The 20436-nt window shown below is 33.2% G+C and overlaps 3 protein-coding genes across 5 annotated transcripts in view; 1 reads left to right on the forward strand and 2 right to left on the reverse strand.

Moving 5' to 3' along the window:
• Positions 1 to 795: 795 nt before the first annotated feature.
• LOC122400488 (ERC protein 2) lies at positions 796 to 2965 on the forward strand. Its single transcript, XM_043401992.1, has 5 exons — positions 796 to 1167; positions 1341 to 2189; positions 2262 to 2408; positions 2491 to 2724; positions 2794 to 2965. The coding sequence occupies exons 1-5, from the start codon at positions 1105 to 1107 to the stop codon at positions 2818 to 2820; spliced, it is 1320 nt and encodes a 439-aa protein (XP_043257927.1). The 5' UTR covers positions 796 to 1104; the 3' UTR covers positions 2821 to 2965.
• A 380-nt stretch (positions 2966 to 3345) lies between these two features.
• On the reverse strand, positions 3346 to 5375 carry LOC122400491 (iron-sulfur cluster assembly 2 homolog, mitochondrial). Its single transcript, XM_043401996.1, has 3 exons — positions 5085 to 5375; positions 4661 to 4882; positions 3346 to 4579 (listed from the first exon to the last, which is right to left on the reverse strand). Exons 1-3 carry the CDS (start codon positions 5150 to 5152, stop codon positions 4405 to 4407), a joined length of 465 nt encoding a protein of 154 aa, XP_043257931.1. The 5' UTR covers positions 5153 to 5375; the 3' UTR covers positions 3346 to 4404.
• A 4197-nt stretch (positions 5376 to 9572) lies between these two features.
• LOC122400489 (putative phosphatidate phosphatase) overlaps positions 9573 to 20436 on the reverse strand; it is a 50226-nt gene continuing 39362 nt past the window's right edge. The window contains exons 6-8 of one of the 3 annotated variants that reach the window (XM_043401994.1): positions 20037 to 20213; positions 18154 to 18249; positions 9573 to 9773 (exon numbers count right to left, since the gene is read on the reverse strand). In XM_043401994.1, the coding sequence (XP_043257929.1) occupies positions 9693 to 9773; positions 18154 to 18249; positions 20037 to 20213 (354 nt within the window). In that variant the 3' untranslated portion in view covers positions 9573 to 9692. Of the gene's footprint in view, positions 9774 to 12791; positions 13277 to 16113; positions 18065 to 18153; positions 18250 to 20036; positions 20214 to 20436 lie in introns of those variants that run through there. The other 2 variants (XM_043401993.1, XM_043401995.1) reach the window with 2 other exon arrangements.

A 20436-nucleotide genomic window follows, 5' to 3' on the forward strand; every position in this document is an offset into this window, starting at 1 on the left:
GACTTCCCTGGATACGACAGTCATGCCAACATTATAAATATTTACATCGATGTTTCATACAAACATTAAATTTGCAAAGGTGCCAATACTTTTTTTCGCTAAAAATAATTTGTACATTTTCTATAATTATTAATCGCGCAATTGTTCGATTTTTCTAGATTTCTGTACACACAATTTAGAAGCTTATGACAGTATTTTAAAACAAGATTTAATAAAATATCTTGTGTTACCAATTTACTGGTGATTATATTATAAAACATAATCAGTGCCAATGCCAATACTTTTATTTGGTATTGTATTTATTATATTTAGCAGCGTCTTTGTATCATGAGAATGAAGAACGAATGACGTTCGTCTTCTTGGAGACAACGTATGCGACTGCGATAGAAATTGAAAACAGACGAGGAGTGAGAGAGACTAAGATAGAGAGTCGAGAGTTCTAAATTGCAATGACAATCTACAATAATTATTTAGTTAACAATTCTGAATAACAAATTTAAGCGTTTGTTATTACTGTGTCTTGAAAATTTGTAAAAATAGAAAAAGAAATATTTTCTTACACTATCGTTATTTAAAAGTTTCGTTCTTTAAAGTTACAAAACAAGATATTTTTCAATCCAATACTTATTCGAATACCATGAACTATATTTCGTATATGATATTATCTAGAGATATGTGTAATTTGAAATTGTTATTAATAATTCATAAAGTATCGATAAATTGTATATTCGATTTGTAAATCGACTAGTAACCAACTTCTCTTCAGTGAAGTATCTTGAAAATTGATGATCAGTTGGCATTGAATATAGAATTTCACATAAAAGTATATCGTATTGGGGGCGTTTTGTTCATACGTATTCTTATGTACGAGATTCCATTTCAAGTTTAGTATATGAGCGCACAACATTTGTCCTTCATGTAGTTTGCTACGGTTGTTCGTTAATTTCTCATTGACATTTGACGTTTGCGTTCGAAGTGATACACAATAGTATGCGTTTCCTGTCAGGGGACACTATACTATGACAAACATAAAAATGAACAATTTATCATAATTATCACACAAGGTCGTAATAATACGTTAAAAAAGAAAGGAATCAGGACATTATGGAGGGTGTCAATGGACAACTACAGACGAAATACCAAAAGATTGCCACAGAATATTCAAAAGTAAGAAAAAAATGTATAGTATACGTCTACACAATGTAAATACTTTCAGAAAATTTATAATTTGTTGTTTTTTGTTTTAATATTGATTATTCCCATTTGTGTGCATCATGTTTGTTTTTATTACAATATGAGATTCGTTAGTGCGCAACCTTATCAGAAAATTCATATTGTAGATTCGTGCCCAAGCAAATGTTTTAAAGAAAGCTGTGATCGACGAACAAACACGCAATGTAGATCTCCGGGAACAGGTGAAGGAGAAGGAAGTAGAACTTCGGAGAGCAGAACAAGAATTAGACAGTTTATCGTTTCGAAATCAACAATTGACCAAACGTATAACTGTATTACAAGAGGAACTTGATAAAATGCAAATTAAATCTAAAAAGGGGAAAAATAAATTATCAGAAAGTAATAGTCAAATACCAGCACAACCAAATCATATCTTAGATGAAGAATTTCAGAAAAAAATAGTTGAGAATGCTCAATTATTATCCCAAATCAGTGATAAAGATAGTGAAATTGAAAATTTAAATGACAAGATACAACAATTACAGTATAAATTAGACCATTGTGAAAAATCTAAAATTGAATTAGAATGTCAGTATCAAAGTATGATGGATAAACTAGAGAGAGAAAGAAGTGATTTGCAAAGAAAGTTAAATGAAAAACACAAGCAAGAAGAAACTGTTTCATGGTCTAGTAATGAAGGTAAACGAGATGAATGTGATTTAGATACTAGAATAGGACTCCCTAATCATCGTCAAACGGAAATATCTCCGTTTTCATCGCCGGTAACCTCGCGTAGATCGTCAAAATCTATTGGTGAAGGTAAACCTCATAAAACACAAGAAGAAAGTAATGAATTTGACTTTTCAAAATTATACAATGTAGAAAAAGAAATGAATTATTGGAAAGTACAATATCACATACTTAAATTAAAGTATGATGAAGTAGAACAAAGCGAGTGTTTAAGTAATACACAAATTGAGAATGAGCAGTTGCAATCGGCAACAATAAATCATATGGTAATATTTACTTTAATGTTTTTATAGAAAGTTATATTTAAACTAATCTAATAATATAAATATTGGTAATAGATTGGAAGATTAACAGTACCCTTTGCAATACCAGAAGAAATTGAAGCTCGGGAAGCAAAAATCAGAGACTACTTCCTACAAGAGATTGATAAGTTAATAACGGAGAAACAAGTTTATCATGTTAAAAATTTAGCTATAGCTGCCAATGTAATTAAGTTACCGTTTACTATTTTCCTTTACAAAGACCATATTCTCCAATTATACATCTCATTTAAAATAACATTTTCAGAATGAAGTTATGCAAGTACATTTAGATACAAGTGAAGCGAAGAGGAAAAAATGCGAGTCTGCGCTTACAGAAGCATTTTCAAACTGTAATGTTTTACAAAAAGACAAAGAAATACAAGAAGGAAATTATAAAACCCAACTTAGTACTATGAGCGAGCATCTTGCAAACATGAATGAGAAACTTATTTCTCAAACAGAAGAAATTCAACAATTAAAGTTTGAGCTTGCAAACAAGGTAAAAAATCATTAAAAAATGTAAACATTAATATTTCAAGCACTTTGTACATGATTTAATAATTTTCAGAACAATAAAAAGGGAAAACAGAAGTGATATAGGTTAAATTACAGGTTAATAGTTATTAACATTCCATCAGCGATACTAATTAATCAGAATTATTGGTAACTTTAATTTCATGTACATATGATTATACCTGACAAAGAATAATTACAATTGTTGATCATATCCTTACTAATGTACTGAAGGATATCTGAAATTAGTGATATTATTTATAAAATTAAAATAAGAGTTATTATTAACGCTCATTGCTTGAACGTTTATAATACATAAAATTACATTTTACGTAGAATCATAAAATAGTAGGTATTATCATTTATATATTCACAGTCAGTTCTTTACAATGTCAATTGAACAATTTGTTCCTCGATACTTTGAATTAAAACTTCTGTTTATATTTTATTTATCATAAAATAAATTAAAATATATAAGCATATAAATAACAAATATTCCTAAGTACTCAATGTGTAACAATTGTGATCAAAAGAAACAAAATTTATGCTTCCTCTGTGGAAGTATTGCCAAAAATATTGACAACTGTTATTTCCCTAAAAAAATAATAAATACAATCTATATCTCTTTGCTCTAAATTTTGATATACTATACAAGGTGTTTAAAAAAAGTGTTTTGAGAATTTAAGGACTTATAGTACTCGGCGAGAGGAGTAAAAAATGTCTAATCAACATAGGTCCAAAAGTCAATCCTTTTAATGAAAAATCGACTTTTAGTATCTAAGAATGTTTGATAACGTGAGTGAGTTTCTTTGCAATGCATTGAATGTAAATAGAGAAATTGATTCAAAAGTACGTTCAAGGCACTGTACTCCGCTGACTTGAAGTCCTGTAGCAAGAGTGCGAGAAAAGTAAAAAGGATGCACGTATTCTCACGTACCATTGAGCTCTATTCGCTATTCGTCGCGGCGGTTACACACACATGTGGACTGCCTGAGTGTAAGGGAGCGAGATAGGTAGATAGACGGTCCGACTCCTCTTGCCCCTGTGCCGTCCCGCGGGACTTCAACTCAACGGAGCACAGTACGCAAGAATATTAAATTAGCATTAACAAAGCTTACTTTATAGATGCAAATATAATAAAAATTTTCAGTTTTCATTTAGCATTCAGCGTGATAAAGTGAAAGCGTTATTCTCGTATTGTTAACAATGGCCGTTCATTATTCAAACATGGAAATGGCCCATAAATAATGTAGAAACAAACAATACGAGATTCGGAAAGAATACTTGTAGATGTATGTCGATCAATGATTCATCAATAAGAACTTTGCATTGTAACAGAGGGAAGACACATGAAACACTCACTGTGATAAAGATTTGTATTACATTTGAGGCTATAAAGTAAGCTTGGTTACCGTTAATCTAATAATCTTGTGTTGATAACTTTAAATCATACTTCTGAATCAATTTTTCTATTCATATTCAATGCATCATAGAGATACTCACTCACATTATTGAATATTCTTACATATTAAATGTCAATTATTCGTCAAAAGCATTAACCTTTAAACCTATGTTGATTGGGCATTTTTTACTTCTCCCGCTGAGTACTATAAATTCTTAAAGTCTTAAAATACTTTTGTTTAACAACCTGTATGTAAAGAAACTATTACATTTTAATTGAAAAACTAGCACCACAACTACAACCTTGTTCAGCTAAAGGATTATTTGTTATCCTAAATGCAGAGCGTATTAATTCTGTGTGATATTCTATCGATGCTCCTTTAATATATTCTAAAGATGTCGAGTCTATAACCACTTTAGCACCATCCTTTTGAAATATTCTGTAACATAATATCATCCTTAATAGACTTTCGTAACACAATTATATAAATATTATGGTTATTTTTATCAAGTAATCTTACTTATCGTCTTCGCTTATGTTTGTATCCAAATCAAATTTATATTGAAAACCGGAACAGCCTCCACCTTCTACCGTCACTCTTAAATAAGCATTATCATTTGTAATTTCCTTTAAACGTTTGACACAGCTGTCAGTAATGATGATATCATTTGTAGGTTTCACTGCAGCCTCTGTTGACATTTCATTTAACGACGAAACCGTAGATACATTATACCATGGAGAACTATGATCCAAAGTTATTTTTTATCAATTCATTAATAATGTACAATATAAATTATTAAAAGCATAAACAAATAATAAATATTGAACGCATATATTGCGTGACAAATAATGATTTATATATTGCTATATTTCAATCAATATTAACTTTTTTCAAGTGTATGCAAACCGAATCGAGTAAGATATTAAACTTAAAATTCACTTACATTAACAAACGTGAAAAGTATCGATTTGCGACAAAATTAGAGGAGAGACTCCAAATCGTGTGTTGCATTTCTGACAAAATATATAATCTACAGTCTCACAACCCAAACGCAAATGAAGAACATTACTTTATTACACGAAATTTACTACCAAATTCATAGAATAATTATTGGAAACATTACATTAGAATTCTTAGTAATAAACCCTAGTTACGTTATATTAATTACCGACGAAAATAGCAATATTCTATCTTTCTTTAAAAAGAAAGTGGAGTGATCACTACTACGTTCTTTTGTATGAAAATTCATTTTCATGTTTAGTGACTTAATATGCGACAGTGTTGAAAAATATCGGAAGGAAATTTCATGGAAATAGTTTGTATGCCTTATAATTTGGAATGCGCCTTAAGGAGTTGGAAAGGACGTTATTTGCTAGGAAATTTTCTCTATTGCACTAAATAAACAAATGTTGCGTCATTTTTCGCTATTAATAATAATGGTAACAAATTCAAGAAGTTTGTCATCTGTCGCTATAGATTGATAAAAGTGTGAATTATATTTAATTTATAAATTATACCATCCAACTAATATGGTTCTGAAATTAAAGTATATATGTATGTTGTTCTAGTGCATAGGTTTAGCATTTTTGCTCCTTTTTTTGTATTTGCGGTTTTTAACTGAAGCATCTTTAGTTTCGAAAATGATGGCCAACCTTCCTTTTCGAAATATACAAGCTTCGCGGAACATCAGAGCTTCCCCCACACCCCACTTAATCATTGGACATTACTGGTTAGATTGCAGCAAGAGGTCGCCAATGTCGCCATTCGTAGTTTGAACATTGAAGTAGTAAGACGTGTTTATGATGTGTGAGCGTTTCGCGCCAACGATGTATGTATTTCTAACATGTTAATATTCCCTCAATATTACTACTCGCGTTTACTTTCTATCGATGCTTTCGCATAATATTAATACATTTTTTATTATAAATTGCATCGTCATCGTGATAAATATTGAATCAGTTTCATACCTTTTCTTTGACATTCGATCGGTGTTAATTATTATCATGTCTCTCTGAATTTAATTACGATTTCTTGCAATACAGTTTGGATTTGATCATTACTTAATTATAATAATCGTTCATGTACTTTAATGCATTTCTATTTTGTTTCTGTTACAGTCTTCTATTGGAATTCGAAGTCGAGGAATGTTTCATTGGCGCGTAAATGACGCCACGACAGTTTGCAAACAATTTGACTTTGAAGTGGAAGATGGGTAATATTTAAATTATTATAATAAAAAGTAGTTCACACATTCATATTTATTTGTCTTAAAACGTGTATTTCCGTAAGAAAAATTTCACAAAATTTTTTTCATTATAGTACCTTGCTTATGTTCGTCTACATACATGGGTCGGAAAGTAAAAAATACCTGGGCAGTCGAGACTTGGAATCGTATGCTGTCGACGTGAGGTCGAATTTCAGTTGTCCAAGAGCGAGAAGGCAAATGTGAGCCTTCCTCTCTCGACTCCCACGAGGTGGTCCAAAATTACTTCGGGCAGCTTCGGAGAATCGAAAAAGAGGGCATGCGTCAGTTTGCCTTTGTCAACTTTCCGTAACTCCACGAGCTCACGTACTTACGCGTGATTTGGCATGCTGAGTAAGGCACCGTCGGTGCTTTTCTGGCACCTCTGGGTGGTGGCCTCCTTCTGCGAGATAGTTATGTTGCAGAAGGAGGCCGCCGAGCGGGAGGGCTCGGAGGGGGACCAGGCGAGGCGACCTTCGTCCCCTGGCCTTGTTCACTAGCCCTGAGGTCTTGATGGACCTCCAAGAGGTGGGGCGGCCCGTAAACATGCACCTCCGGCCACCTCGTTTGTGGCTGGGGGATGTGGGGGATGGCGAGCCGCCCCTGGGGGCCGCAGGTGTTCGGTGCAAGGGGCCCGAGCACCGAAGGCAGCCCCGGGACCGCGGGCGCCGGGTGACCTGGCGTCCGCGGCGGAGAGATTAGGGGGGGAGGGACATGTCGTCCTTCCCCCCGGGAGGAGCCTCGAGTAGTAAGGAGCGGCGGGGGACTCTGTGATGTCTCACTAGAGTTCCCGGTCCCCCGCCGCAGCGCCGGAGGACGGTCACCGTGGGGTTTTAGCCGGTAGGAGTCCGGCACTACCCCGAGGCCCTCCCTTATTGTGGAGTTAGTTAGTTAGTTAGTTAGTTAGTTAGTTAGTTAGTTGGTTTGCAGTTAGTTAGTTTGTTTTTAAGTCAGGGTTCGTACTTGCAGTTGCACGTTCCTAGAAAACATGTGATGGATCATCTCACATGCATAGACATTTTGTTCGTTTTTTGGTTTGTTTATCAGGCAGCTCTTCAGAAAACACTTTCTTTGTTTCCGTTTCTAACAACGGTCGAATTTCGATCGCTTTTCTCTTAGGAGAAAATATCCAACGATATTCAAATTCATCATCAACTGATAAGGGAACATACCGTCAATCAATCAATCATCAATCGTCAAATTTCATTAAGTCGACGATCGACACTTCGATATGTTCCATTGTAACAATAATCTATTAACTTCGTTAAAGCATTCAAAGCTTACACACTCTTAGATCTTACAAAACTTTAGACAGTGTATCTTTCTCTTATATCTTAAGAAGCAATTTTAAATTCGCAGTCATTAGCTCGGTGTTGCTCACGAAGAAGAACTTTTCATCGTAGGTAACACCGATTACCAGGTCTCACCACGAGGAGGTTACTGCTAGTGGTGACCCAAAGAGAGATAGATGAAATCCAAGTTCCATCTATCTCCCTTTTGCATTCTTAGAAACATAGATTACTAAACTAAAGAGATAGAAGGAAGCAAAGTTTTTTCGTTCGTGTAGTTTAGTTATGTCAAGCAATTATTCCATTTAAAGGGGGTGAAGTTAATTCAAAGGAGACGCGACGCGATGCTTTGATGTCAACTTCATCGTTGATCATTGGTGACCACAAGCTAACCATTGTTGATCATCAAATAACCAATAACCCATTAAAACCATCACGAAGTTGAAGATTAAAGCCTTTTTCCAAGGGTCCCCTTACAATTTAATGCATGATCGTTTCAATATTTTATTCCACTTTGAAGGAGTGTATCATATGTTATAAGGCACGTATAGTATATGTAGCAGTTGAACATACAGGGTGTTCGGCCACCCTTGGGAAAAATTTTAACGGGGGATTCTAGAGGCCAAAATAAGACGAAAATGAAGAATACCAATTTGTTGATGGAGGCTTTGTTAAAAAGTTATTAAGAATTAAATTCAAAAATTTCAAATCGTTCTGGAAAAATTATTTTTGGTTGCAGGGGTCAATTACAATCATTTTTCGTCATTACACATACCTCCGAAATCCGACCCACGTTCTAGAACAAAATTCGAGAAGGTGTGAAATTTTTCGACGGAAACAAAAATTTCAAATCGTTTTGGAAAAATTATTTTCGGTTGCGGGGTTCAATTACAATAATTTTTGGTGAATAGACATACCTCCGAAATATTGCGCATTCTCGAGAAAAAATTCAGTACGGGCGTAACTTTAAACGTTAATGACTTTTTAACGAAGCCTCCATCAACAAATTGGTATTCTTGATTTTCGTCGTATTTTGGCCTCTAGAATAACCCATCAAAATTTTTCCAAGGGGTGGTCGAACACCCTGTATATTTCGATCAAAACTAGGAAATAAAAGAATAAATGATAATCGACACAATAAGCATAAATATTATTTAGGATTATTTGCTTCCATTAGACTGATTTGTTTACCTAGCCTTCATATGAATTCCAGTAGATAATAAATTAATTTAAAAAGTCCATGAGAAAACCACAGTGTCTAGTAAAATTGTAATTCGTCCCTAGAATACCGAACATGCGTAAAACGTATAATAAATATATCGAAGCATTCAAAGTTCCATATATTTTTAAATCTTGCAAAAATTTACAGAGTACAATTTTTTAATCACTGTATAATAATAAGTAATCACTGATATAAATGAGTCAAGATAGTGGCGATTTAATAAATATAACTTTGAATGCTTATTAATTCATTTATTATATAATGTTATGTGAACGATTAATTAATAATTGCTCGAAAACCATTGATATTGCTATAGATACTTTGATTTGAAGATTCTATTAAAGTTTCCTTATTATGGTAACGGATGAACAGGTGATAATGATATCTATATTTTTTCAGGGTAAAATAGATCTATAATTTATTTACTTAGATATATATATACATGTTTTATGATATGTACATTTAAATATTTGCAAATAATAATAGGAAATATTCAAAATGGCGTAGGTTGTATTATATTTTGAAATCAGTCACGTAATCGAAATAAATATGTTATTTCATTAAAATAATGTTATCATTATTGTAACAATGAATTTTTTAAAAGCATTAATCTCATTCTATTGTAAAATAATTTTCTATATGTATATGTAGAACATTTTCTGCATAAAAGATGTCTGGATGATAATCTCATTAATTTAATTTTAATTTATGATTCCGATTCATACAAATATAATAAATACATATCATGGCACATATTAACATTCTATTTTTGTTCAATAATATACGCAAATACTGTTATTAGTCGTAAAAGTTGTTCTCCGCGTTCCTTTCAATTCCAGCGTAAGATATCGTTCCCGTTCGTAGTGCTGTTAATTCATTCTGAAATTTAAATAAATCTTATATCACTTTCGAATTTAACTTTTCAAACTGAAAATTGTTAAAATTTCTATGTTACAGTGTGCATTATTAAATTGTGTTCATTAGATGTTCAACTTAAAACTTTTACCTTAGGGTTCCTAGGCGTTCATAGAAACTTGTATGTAATTCAAAAAGAAACACTAGCTGAAAAGTTATCTCACTAAATATTTGAATCATATTCGAAGAAATCGAATTAAAGATCGAATGATGATATTTTATGAAACATTTTATTTTAATAGGTATTTTTTAAAAAACAGTTAAGTTTTGTATTAATGGCGAGGCAATAATTATTCGCAATGAAATTATATTTTTGTTCGTGGCGGGAGCACTGTTGTTTAGAACAATATTGCATACAGGGTGTTCGGCCACCTCTAGCAAAAATTTTAATGAGCGATAGTAGAGGCCAAAATAAGACGAAAATCAAGAATACTAATTTGTTGATGGAAGCTTCGTTAAAAAGTTATTAACAATTAAATTCAAAAATTTCAAATCGTTCTGGAAGAATTATTTTCGGTTGCGGGGGTCAACTACAATCATTTTTGGTGAGTACACATACCTCCGAAATCCTATCTACTTTCGAGAAAAAAAATCGAGTAGGTGCTGAAATTTTTCGGCGAAAAAAAATTTTTCAAATCGTTCTAAAAAAATTATTTTCGGTTGCGGGGATCAATTACAATCATTTTTTATCATTACACATACCTCCGAAATTGTACGCACTTTCGAGAAAAAAATTCCTTACTGAAAATCCAATTAGGTGCCTAAATTTTTCAACGGAGAAAAAAAATTGCAAATCGTTGTGGAAAAATTATTTTCGGTTGCGGGGGTCAATTACAATCAGTTTTTGTCATTAGACATACCCACGAAATCCTGCCCACTTTCGAGAAAAAAAATAGAGAAGGTGACTAATTATTCGAGAAAATTAAAAAATTGCAAATCGTTGTGGAAAAATTATTTTCGGTTGTAGGGTTCAATTACAGTCATTTTTGGTGAATAGACATACCCCCGAAATCTTGCGCATTTTCGAGAAAAAAATTCAGTAAGGGCGGCACTTTAAACGTTAATAACTTTTTAACGAAGCTTCCATCAACAAATTGGTATTCTAGACTTTCGTCTTATTTTGGCCTCTACTATCGCTCATTAAAATTTTTGCTAGAGGTGGCCGAACACCCTGTATAGGTGGTTTTCAACTTATTATTATCTACATAGTTTAGGCGGTCATAATTCATCAAAGATTTTCAATACAATATTGAAACCTTAATGTTTCCTTAGTGTTTATGTTAACGAAGTGTGTATAAATAGACAGAAACATTAACAAATGGTCGCAGAAGCGTTACGTAAGTAGGAGCCGGACGTCCATAGATGGCCACAGATGAAAGTAACATGACAAAGCAATATTGAACAGACGAGTGATTATCGATGAAGGAACAAATCATGGTTCTACCATTGAAAAACTTGGATCTTATAAATCTTGTGCAAGATAGGTTTCAAAACAATTCATATCATAAAAATATTCCCTTTCTCCATTTAATGTTGACGCCTTTATATCTTTGCTAGATGAAAATCTGAGATTAATACAGTATAAAAGTATGAAAAGTTTTCAAACCTTCATGACGTTGATAGATTTGTTGGCTTTATTCATAATCCATTGCAAAGAGTGTTTGATATAATAACTTTTAAATGCAGCTATGACTCCCTGATCTACTGGCTGAAGTAAAGAATTCATATTTAGTGTATTCAATTCCTGTTTCAAAATTTCATAGCCAAATCTAAGACATTTTCTTTTTTTACTGTTCAACTAAAACGTCTTTCCATTTTCGAAAAAGTAAAAGTCCTCTGTTTATGCAGAAATGAGTGCAGTAAAAGTTTGATTGAATACATTTCATTTTGTAAACATTTTTTTAGAATAGAAAAGTTAGCAGTCAAAAAAATTACTACCCCTTTGAATTATCTATTTTTTATCTCGTCCAATATTACCTAAAATCAATATTTACAGAGTTATCTCAGTGGTAAAAGTTACATGGTAAAAGTTCACCTTGCATTGTACATTGTCCCAAGAAACTGGGACAAGTTATATCATCGAATCGGCCTGAGGTAGGGTAGAATGGTATATGTAAGGCAAACTTGAATGGTATTAGGTGCTCTAAATTTCCATGTTACCCATTTAGGTCAGCGGTGCACAATCTCGATCGCTTGTACGCCAAATAAAATAAAATAATATTTTTTGCGAACTGAGTTTCGGTTAAGGACAGGACTAAAATAATATATCGCTGTTTTAACGTATTAAATTTATTTAAAAAATATATTTATTCAAAAGGTAAAAGCTATCTTGCTTTACCTTGATTTTTTAAAGTTAAAATAACGACTGGCTTTGTACTTTAAATACGGTTTTAACATTAGGCATCAAAAAAGTTATAACAAGTTGCCTAATAGTATTCAGTTTTTCATTTTTTAATTGGTTTCTAGTTTTGTCTTTATTCGTGTTTATATAATAATTGAAAAATCTTGTTCCTAGATCTAAATGCTATTGTATAAATGTATGGAATGTAGTCCACTATCTAAAGTATCTGGATAATAGTTAGGTGTTATTTAAAACATTGCATTATTTAGTTAAACTTGTCAACAAAGTAAGCCGCGTTACAATTGCAAAAATGTTTTACATCCTTTTTTTCATTTAAATTTCGTAATTTGTTTTTAACTTTATTTCTCAGACTAGGTAAATGTAATAAAGTTTAAAGGAAATCTTGTACTTTTAAATGCATTATTTAGAGTAGTTTTTTATTTCCTACAAAGAAGTACATACTAGGACCTTTTACCAAAAAATTGTTAGCTTGAGAGATATTTTAAATCTCTCAACACACTACCTTCCGCGCGCGTTACACCTTTTTATCACACGTGTAAACACGACTCGGTCCCTGATATGAATTAATTTAGGGTATCTTACAGTGAATGAAGATTGTCTTTAAGGGATTACGTCTTCTTAGTAGTGTTAAAATGGAGGGTGCTTTTTATGAATTTTTCTAACGATGCTATATACTAGATTAAAATTAATTTCATTGTTTTAAATAAGACGTATAATAGGCGACAAATAAAATATTTGTTGTTTATACTATACGTGATATTTCAGATTTCAAATCATGTTGTAATACTTCAGTTTATTTTTGCAATTTCTTCTGTGAAAATCATTATTATTACATTGCTGAGAAATTGATAAAACATTGGAAATCTTTTTAATTCTGTTCGATAGTGATAATCACTTTTTCTTCTGATAACATGATAATCATTTTTAGATATTTCTTGTCAGTTTGATGTACCTGTTCTTAGCGGTTCTGGATAAATAGTTATTTCTAGTATACAACGATTACAAAATACATACGTTATAATTGTTTTTTAATTGACATTATTACGTTGGATATCACAACCCCCATGTTTACGCCATTGTTTGAAGAGATACCGGAAGACTTGTCCTAGAAGAAAAATTAATTCCTTATAGTAGGTAGTGAATTCCTCACATCCTACGAACGATAATGGCGGGATACAACTCTTTCAGTAAAGCTCGTAAATATTAGTCAGTACAACTTACTATTAGTTTGCTAAAATTAAACGTTGAATGTTCCTTTATTTTCATTAATTTTTAAATAATAATAAAAAGCTACTCACGCGTTGGCACCCATAGTAACTTGACATTCGTTATTATAGAAATCGTGAAATCTGATTAATTTGTATAAATATGTCTTTGTACATACATATAAACGTTGTAATATAATTAAATCAGTGTCAGATCAATGCTACCTGATGCCCAAAGCACGACAATACATGCTTTATTAATTGCTTGACTGACAAAATATTACTACTTAAAGAGTGCTGAATATGGAATAAACTATGCAGTAAATTAAAAGAACCGCCACCAAACTACGCTAATAATTAAAAATTATATCATTGACCATTCCAATATTATGATAATATTAATAGTATTATAGTAATATTTCACTGTTTTGCATAGGATAAAATAGAGAAGACATATTAAATATTGACGATCGAAGTGGTAATTAACAAGTGATTAGAAACGATGATTATAGTACTGTTTACGTTAAAGTGTTTTTTTGTGAATAAATCTTCATTAATATACAAAATGATTAAGCACAAAAGATTCCTTGCAGTGAAAATAAAATGTGCAATCGACACAGGTAATTCATTCATGCATCGATGAAAATGAATATCGTATTAGTAAAAAATTCATTATTTGGATAAAGGTAAACGAGAACCATTTTCTTTTTAAGAATTATTTTCCAGTTTTATTATATTTGTGGTTCAAAGTATAAGTCAAAATAAGTTACTGGTCTCTTTTAGACACCTGTCGTGAACAAATCGAATACACGACATATCTTTTTATAAAATAAATAAACATCTCTATCTTAACGTATAAATGTACACAATTCCATCTATCAACGGTGTACAGGTACACAATACTTCCAATTGATGATACAGCATTGCCGTATGTTTGTATAACACTTCTAGCACCATACACATCATATATGTGTGTCTATGTAAATATATATCATGTACGAGTGACGAACAAAAGTATGCACATGTAATCGTGTGTCTTTATATAATGTTTGATTTCCAAGTTCACGGCGATGATTCTCGCACTCTGTAGTATAATTAAAGTTACGTCTACCATTGTTTAACGCAGATTGTTAGCACTCGGATGGTTCAGGATTAAATGAATTTATAATCACTTGGTTATTAAGTGGATTGTACGTATTTAGCGCTCTGATTATAGAAAGGACTTGTTCTTCCTTTGTAAATGAACGTTACAAAATGATTAAAGGTAAATATTTGTATCATTTATTAGAATCATAAATTATTCTTACAAATACTACACGGCCGATCAGCTCTAATTTCCAATATACATATTTTGTAAACCAAACGTCTACGAAATGCAAGACATTAAAAATGCCAGTTAGTATACATCAATAAAGTTTTTATTGCTGAATAAGTATAAGATTTTAATACCATTTCGTTAGTGTACCGTGTAAATATATTTTATTTTATAAAAACGAAACTTTTTTTGCATGATAACTGTTTAAAATTATGTAGGCATACGTGGATATAAAATACTGCGTATCAAATACTTAATTAAATAATTTCATATTGATAACGTCGATATTGTTTTTGCACCTAGGCGGTCAATAATACAGGTAGAGCCCTGAGTCTACCACTAAAAACTTTCATTTGGTTTCGTTCATTATTATTATTATTACTGAATATACATCGGATTAATTCCAAACAGTGCAGTGTTTTACTTGGACTATTAAACTCAACTTTCTAGATAACACCTGTAGAAGTTTACTTAAACTTGTTCGCACAGGATCACTAAAAAATTGAGAATTTTTAGTCTGTAACTTGACAACTTCTTTAAGGAGACTAAAGAGTGTCAAGATAAAAAGCTGTATCAGAGTGCAGAACTATAAACATTACAATCCGTCTACAAATGTTCTCAGTACGTTGTTATAAAGAATATAAATAATATACATATGTCGTTACCTGTTACAACATTAGTATAACATTACATGTTTATGCTTTTATTCGTCATTATAGATACTATCTACACTATCAATATTGTATAGAATTACATCGTGCATACCTAGTACGCTTGCTATATCAATTATGTAAAAAATTGAATAAAAAATCAATTGGGAAGGACGAGATTTAACGCCCGATAAATGTATTATAGTATAATGATCTATACTTTTGTAGTCTAGAAATATATATATATACATTTTTTAATGGTATTATAATCTAGTTATAAATTGAATAAGATTATATGTTTTCCGAGGGTGTACTAATTGCTTAAATAACAATGTAATACTTTGTATTATACGTTCGTTTCGAACCATTAACTTATTGCGTTAAAAGATTTGCTAGTAACAGTTACATTGCTCGATACATGACACGAGATTAAAATAAACGTAAATCTCGATGTCACGAAAGACCTCTCCTTACGAACATTACGATAACATTGTGCAAATATACCAATAAATCGCAATGACAAATTGTTACGCCTTAAATATCCGTAATAAGTTTTCTTTACACTAGGCATGTTTTTTTGAAGTGAAATCGGACAACAGATACAGCGTCTGATATCTTATTAAAAGTACACGTTTCGAGATAACCAATTTTAGCGTAATAGGATCGAGCGATCGATAGCACCAAAGGTCAACAAGAGAGTACACGTTAAAATATACATAGTACAAGAATAAATCCAGCGTACCGCGTGTAGTTTTTAGAAGATACAACTTTATACACAACGAGCAGTACCTACCGCCAAGGGTAACAACATATTTATGCGCTGCTTAAAGTTTAGTGTAAAAATAAATAATGTTCAACAAGAAATAAATATATCTTCGTCGAAAAAAACTTTAAACACGGGTCTACCTATACAATAGTATCGCTTCGACGTTGTTCCGCTAAAATTATAGTCGCTTTTCATACGTACAATTGGAATCTAAACTTGGCTGCTTCTGTATATCATACGAATCAATCAAAAAGGACAATATCAAAAGAATAACGTTTTATGGCGTTCGTCGAAAAAGAAAGTTTCTAAACAACGTGCATCTGTACATCCTAAGGAATCAGGAAACAATAGTTATTTAATTGAAATTTAATGGGAACACGCGTAAATTCGTAGTGAAAAAAGTATCGATCCTTGTTAGTCCTAAATCCTTCGCCTTTGATTCTTGTACATTCACTTTGCGTAATGGCAAGTTGGAGATATTCAACGTTATCATAGATTTACATTTTATTAGCGTTGAATCACTAACTTGATACACGCAGAGTAAATTTTCAAGAAACATAATGTGTTTTTTAACATGCAAATGCACTGTGCGTCGGCAGTTAAGCAAGGCTTACAGAAAACGTTTATCGGTGGGCGCGCCATTTCGTTTCAGAAATGCTAGTTCATTCTTGATACACAACCACAAAGTCAGGCGTACACAAACGCCCTCATAGAACGAACTAACGTCCAGGTGTGTCAACCCAATCCATGTATGACGTTCAATGAATACCTCCTTATCCCTCGTGATACCCCACAAGTTTTTTCTTCTCAGGGTATAGTAGTTGCAACAATTTTATGGTTGCTTGAGTTTGATCGTCGTCAACCTTTCACTAATTTACCTGCAAATTTCTTACATCATTTGAATAAAACATTAAATAGATAAATTGTGCTCCTCATGAATTCCTATATTATACAACTTTCCAGTCACTTAGTAAAAAAACTATTTCTGGATTCCTCAAGATGCGTGGATGCACGCAATGGAAAAATTTTTCTTTTTCGACAAATGCCAAAAATGGCCACTTTCCGCCATTGTCCTCACGGTTGGTAAAACTGCACGAACGTTCTCATCGATTTCCAGAGTTCTGATATATCTTGGAGGGAATATACATATTTCTGAGTGTTTTGCTGCAAAAAGCCTCGAGATATAATTATTAGAAATCTTGAATTATAGCACGAATTCACGTCGTTAGATTGGATTGTCTGTTGTTAAGAACGTTTCAATAATAAGCACGGAATTATAAAGTAATAATCTGAATTGGTCGTGTTCTGTTTATAAGACAATATTCGTAATAATTACATCCTGAAAACGAAGGGTAAACGATAATTATTTTTTTATACCAAAACACTTGCGCCCTCTGTATATATCAGAAGTATCGAGATCGTTTAGAAAGTCCGTTTTGCGGAGTTTTACTTAACTTTCTTGAGTAACGTGTACAAATAAAATCAGTTGCAAATCAAATTAGTCGATTCAACGGACTTGTACGAAATATAAGAATAGAGGGCATCGACGCCTCAGGCTAAGACGATGCAACCACAAATAATAGTCGCTCCTCGCTATAGATTCCTTCCACCAGCAGTGACAAACGTTAAGCTGACCACCAAAAAGCTTAACCCGAATATAACAGAGAAAGCACTGTGACAAACAATCGCATGACAGATCCGCGCGACATATTGCACGGGAACTTTTACAGAAATTGATGCATGGAATCTCCCCGATGACGACAACAACGTAGATGATAGTAATGATGAGAGGGTGATGATGATCGGCACACGACGCGACGCGCTGCGCCGGTCCCCAGCGTAAGGCAGTTTGCTTGTTGGATTGAAAAATTTGCGAAGAGCTGGGACGCCATTATGCGCCCGGCTTCAGACGCCCAGCGTTTTGATCCCTGAGATCGGACTAGCTTCCCAGAGACAACTAGAAGACAGTCACGGCCTTGTTGTGGTCAGCAAGCGAAGAGCGAGCTCGTTAGGTCAACAGTTGCGATTACTAGTGCCATTATTCACCTGTGTACCGCCTCCTGTTTCGTAATCAGCCGCGCGATGCTTCTCCTCCGTTAAGGAATGTCTCCGCTCCTTGAACAAGTCCGCCACGCAGTTCGCCTACAAACAATTTCGAAACCTCTCAGCCTCCCATGCATATCAAAATCCCATTATTTTAAAATATACAACCAATATCGCTTTAAATCGTACGCTGCCGGATCGAAACCATGGTGCAACATTCTGCACGATTAAAATTTCGATTTTAGACCTTTGTGAACCACGTAACCAAAATTCTGTAAGGTCGGGATAGCTGAATACTTGTGGGGAGAACAATACAAATTTAATTTAAGAAATATATGAATAGAATTTAAATTAGGTATTTAAACATTTTTGTGGGAGAAAGAATAGTTTTTTATTTTTAGAAGTTCACGTCACAAAATTGTAATTGGTGTTGCTAGTTGTTCATATAAATAAAGACTCTCGGGTGTAAAGGATTAATGAACAAGACCTTGTAAAAATAACAGGCTATACAGGGTGTTCGGCCGCCCCTGGGAAAAATTTTAATGGGAGATTCTGGAGGCCAAAATAAGACGAAAATGAAGAATACCAATTTGTTGATCGAGGCTTCGTTAAAAAGTTATTAATGTTTAAAGTTCCGCCTGTAGAACGGTAATCTGCGAACTGCTGCGTACGCGTGATAGTGGTTCTCACTCATAAACTGTGAGGCTGTCGATACGTCACTAAGTAGAGTTTTTCATGCTGAGTGAGAACCACTATTGCCCGCACGCAGCTGTATGCAGGTTGCCTATCTACAGGCGGAACTTTAAACGTTAATAACTTTTTAACGAAGCCACGATCAACAAATTTGTATTCTTGATGTTCGTCTTATTTTGACCTCTAGAATCTCCCATTAAAATTTTCCCCGGGGGTGGCCGGACATCCTGTATTTCTATACATCTTAACTCGACCGAGGCAGGACGACGACTGATTTCTTGTCATCTTGTCCCTGTCGCGAACGGCTTAGACTGTTATCTTATATTGTATGTTGACTCGTTTAGCGGCTGGTTTGTAGGGTACCGTCTTACATACATTTTAGTAATTGTTTCTGTAATCTTGTTAAAATTCAGGGAATCCTATCCAAATTTATTTCCTTCGACAACTCGAAGAAAATAAATCTAGTTCCAATTGTCTAAAAGCAGTTTCGTTTTCGCGGACAATTTGAGGGGTTTAGTCTGGCAGTCAACGTGTTAAATGATTTGAACTATTAACTAATGGTATGGCAACACGTATAAATATTTTTCTTTTTTTATTTATTTTATTTTATATTATTACTTGGAAAAATTCTATTTAGCTACATTTTGTTCGCGTTTTGGACGTTAATGACTCTAAAGAATGCTTCGACTCGCTGTCTTGTTTAGGCTTTCGAAAGTGAAACGCTATGTTCGTATCGTTAACTGAGAAAGTGCATTAAATTCACGGTTGCCTCAGAAAGAAAGTTAACGATCAAAAATACACACTAGGTATTTTAAAATTGTAGGTTGAAATCTTCAAGGGTTGATACGTTATGCGATCGTTATTTCACGTAAACAATAGTAAGAATAAAACAAACAACGATCGGGTTTCGTCACATTCTAGTCGCTTCCGCACAGCTAAGAATATTAGTTGATTGTTGCGTCTAATTAGAAGCTAGTGTATCGTATAAATTAGAAACTATTATAGCTACTAATTTTTATAGTGAAATAACGTCCAAGTGACATTATTGTATCTCTTGACCCATATGTCCACATGTTTAATACTGTCGATAGGGATCGTGAAAATTTGAATTTAATGCATCGCGTATTTCATATTTATGACCGCATTGTAGTTTATAATCGCACAATGGGATAGTTAAGGGGAATAATGCTTACCACGACTAGTGCCACGATGGTACCAAGGGCCGTGCCGGCCAGGACGTCGCTCCAATGATGTTTATAATCAGAAATTCGTGACAATGCGGTGAACCAGGCCATAAGCAGGCATAGAGATTGAAGTAAATGTTTTACTAACTTGCTACCTTTCCATGTTATCCTCAGCTGTAAGTACAACTAAAAGATCACAACGAATTAATATAATAAAAACGGCTCGTACAATCGGTAAAATGTTTAAAAAATTATACAGAAAATAAGCGACGTTGTTTAGGATTTATTTTCTGAAATCACAAGAACAATTGAAAGCGGTGAAACTGTAAACTGTAATACTGGTCTTGATTTTAGACCATTGTAAACTACATAACTTAAAATTTGTTTCGGTACTTATTTTTGTATTTAT

The sequence above is a fragment of the Colletes gigas genome, unplaced genomic scaffold (assembly GCF_013123115.1).
Source record: "Colletes gigas isolate AHSC1104 unplaced genomic scaffold, ASM1312311v1 Colletes_gigas_Sc00018, whole genome shotgun sequence".
NCBI lineage: Eukaryota > Metazoa > Arthropoda > Insecta > Hymenoptera > Colletidae > Colletes > Colletes gigas.

Coding starts and splice junctions, on each gene's coding strand:
- LOC122400491 (XM_043401996.1), bottom strand. CDS start 5,152: ATGCAACACACGATTTGGAGTCTCTCCTCTAATTTTGTCGCAAATCGA. Junction 4,883..5,084: donor TACTTTTCACGTTTGTTAAT/GTAAGTGAATTT, acceptor TTTGGATCATAG/TTCTCCATGGTATAATGTAT. Junction 4,580..4,660: donor AACATAAGCGAAGACGATAA/GTAAGATTACTT, acceptor ATTATGTTACAG/AATATTTCAAAAGGATGGTG.
- LOC122400488 (XM_043401992.1), top strand. CDS start 1,105: ATGGAGGGTGTCAATGGACAACTACAGACGAAATACCAAAAGATTGCC. Junction 2,190..2,261: donor CGGCAACAATAAATCATATG/GTAATATTTACT, acceptor TATTGGTAATAG/ATTGGAAGATTAACAGTACC. Junction 2,409..2,490: donor ATTTAGCTATAGCTGCCAAT/GTAATTAAGTTA, acceptor TAACATTTTCAG/AATGAAGTTATGCAAGTACA.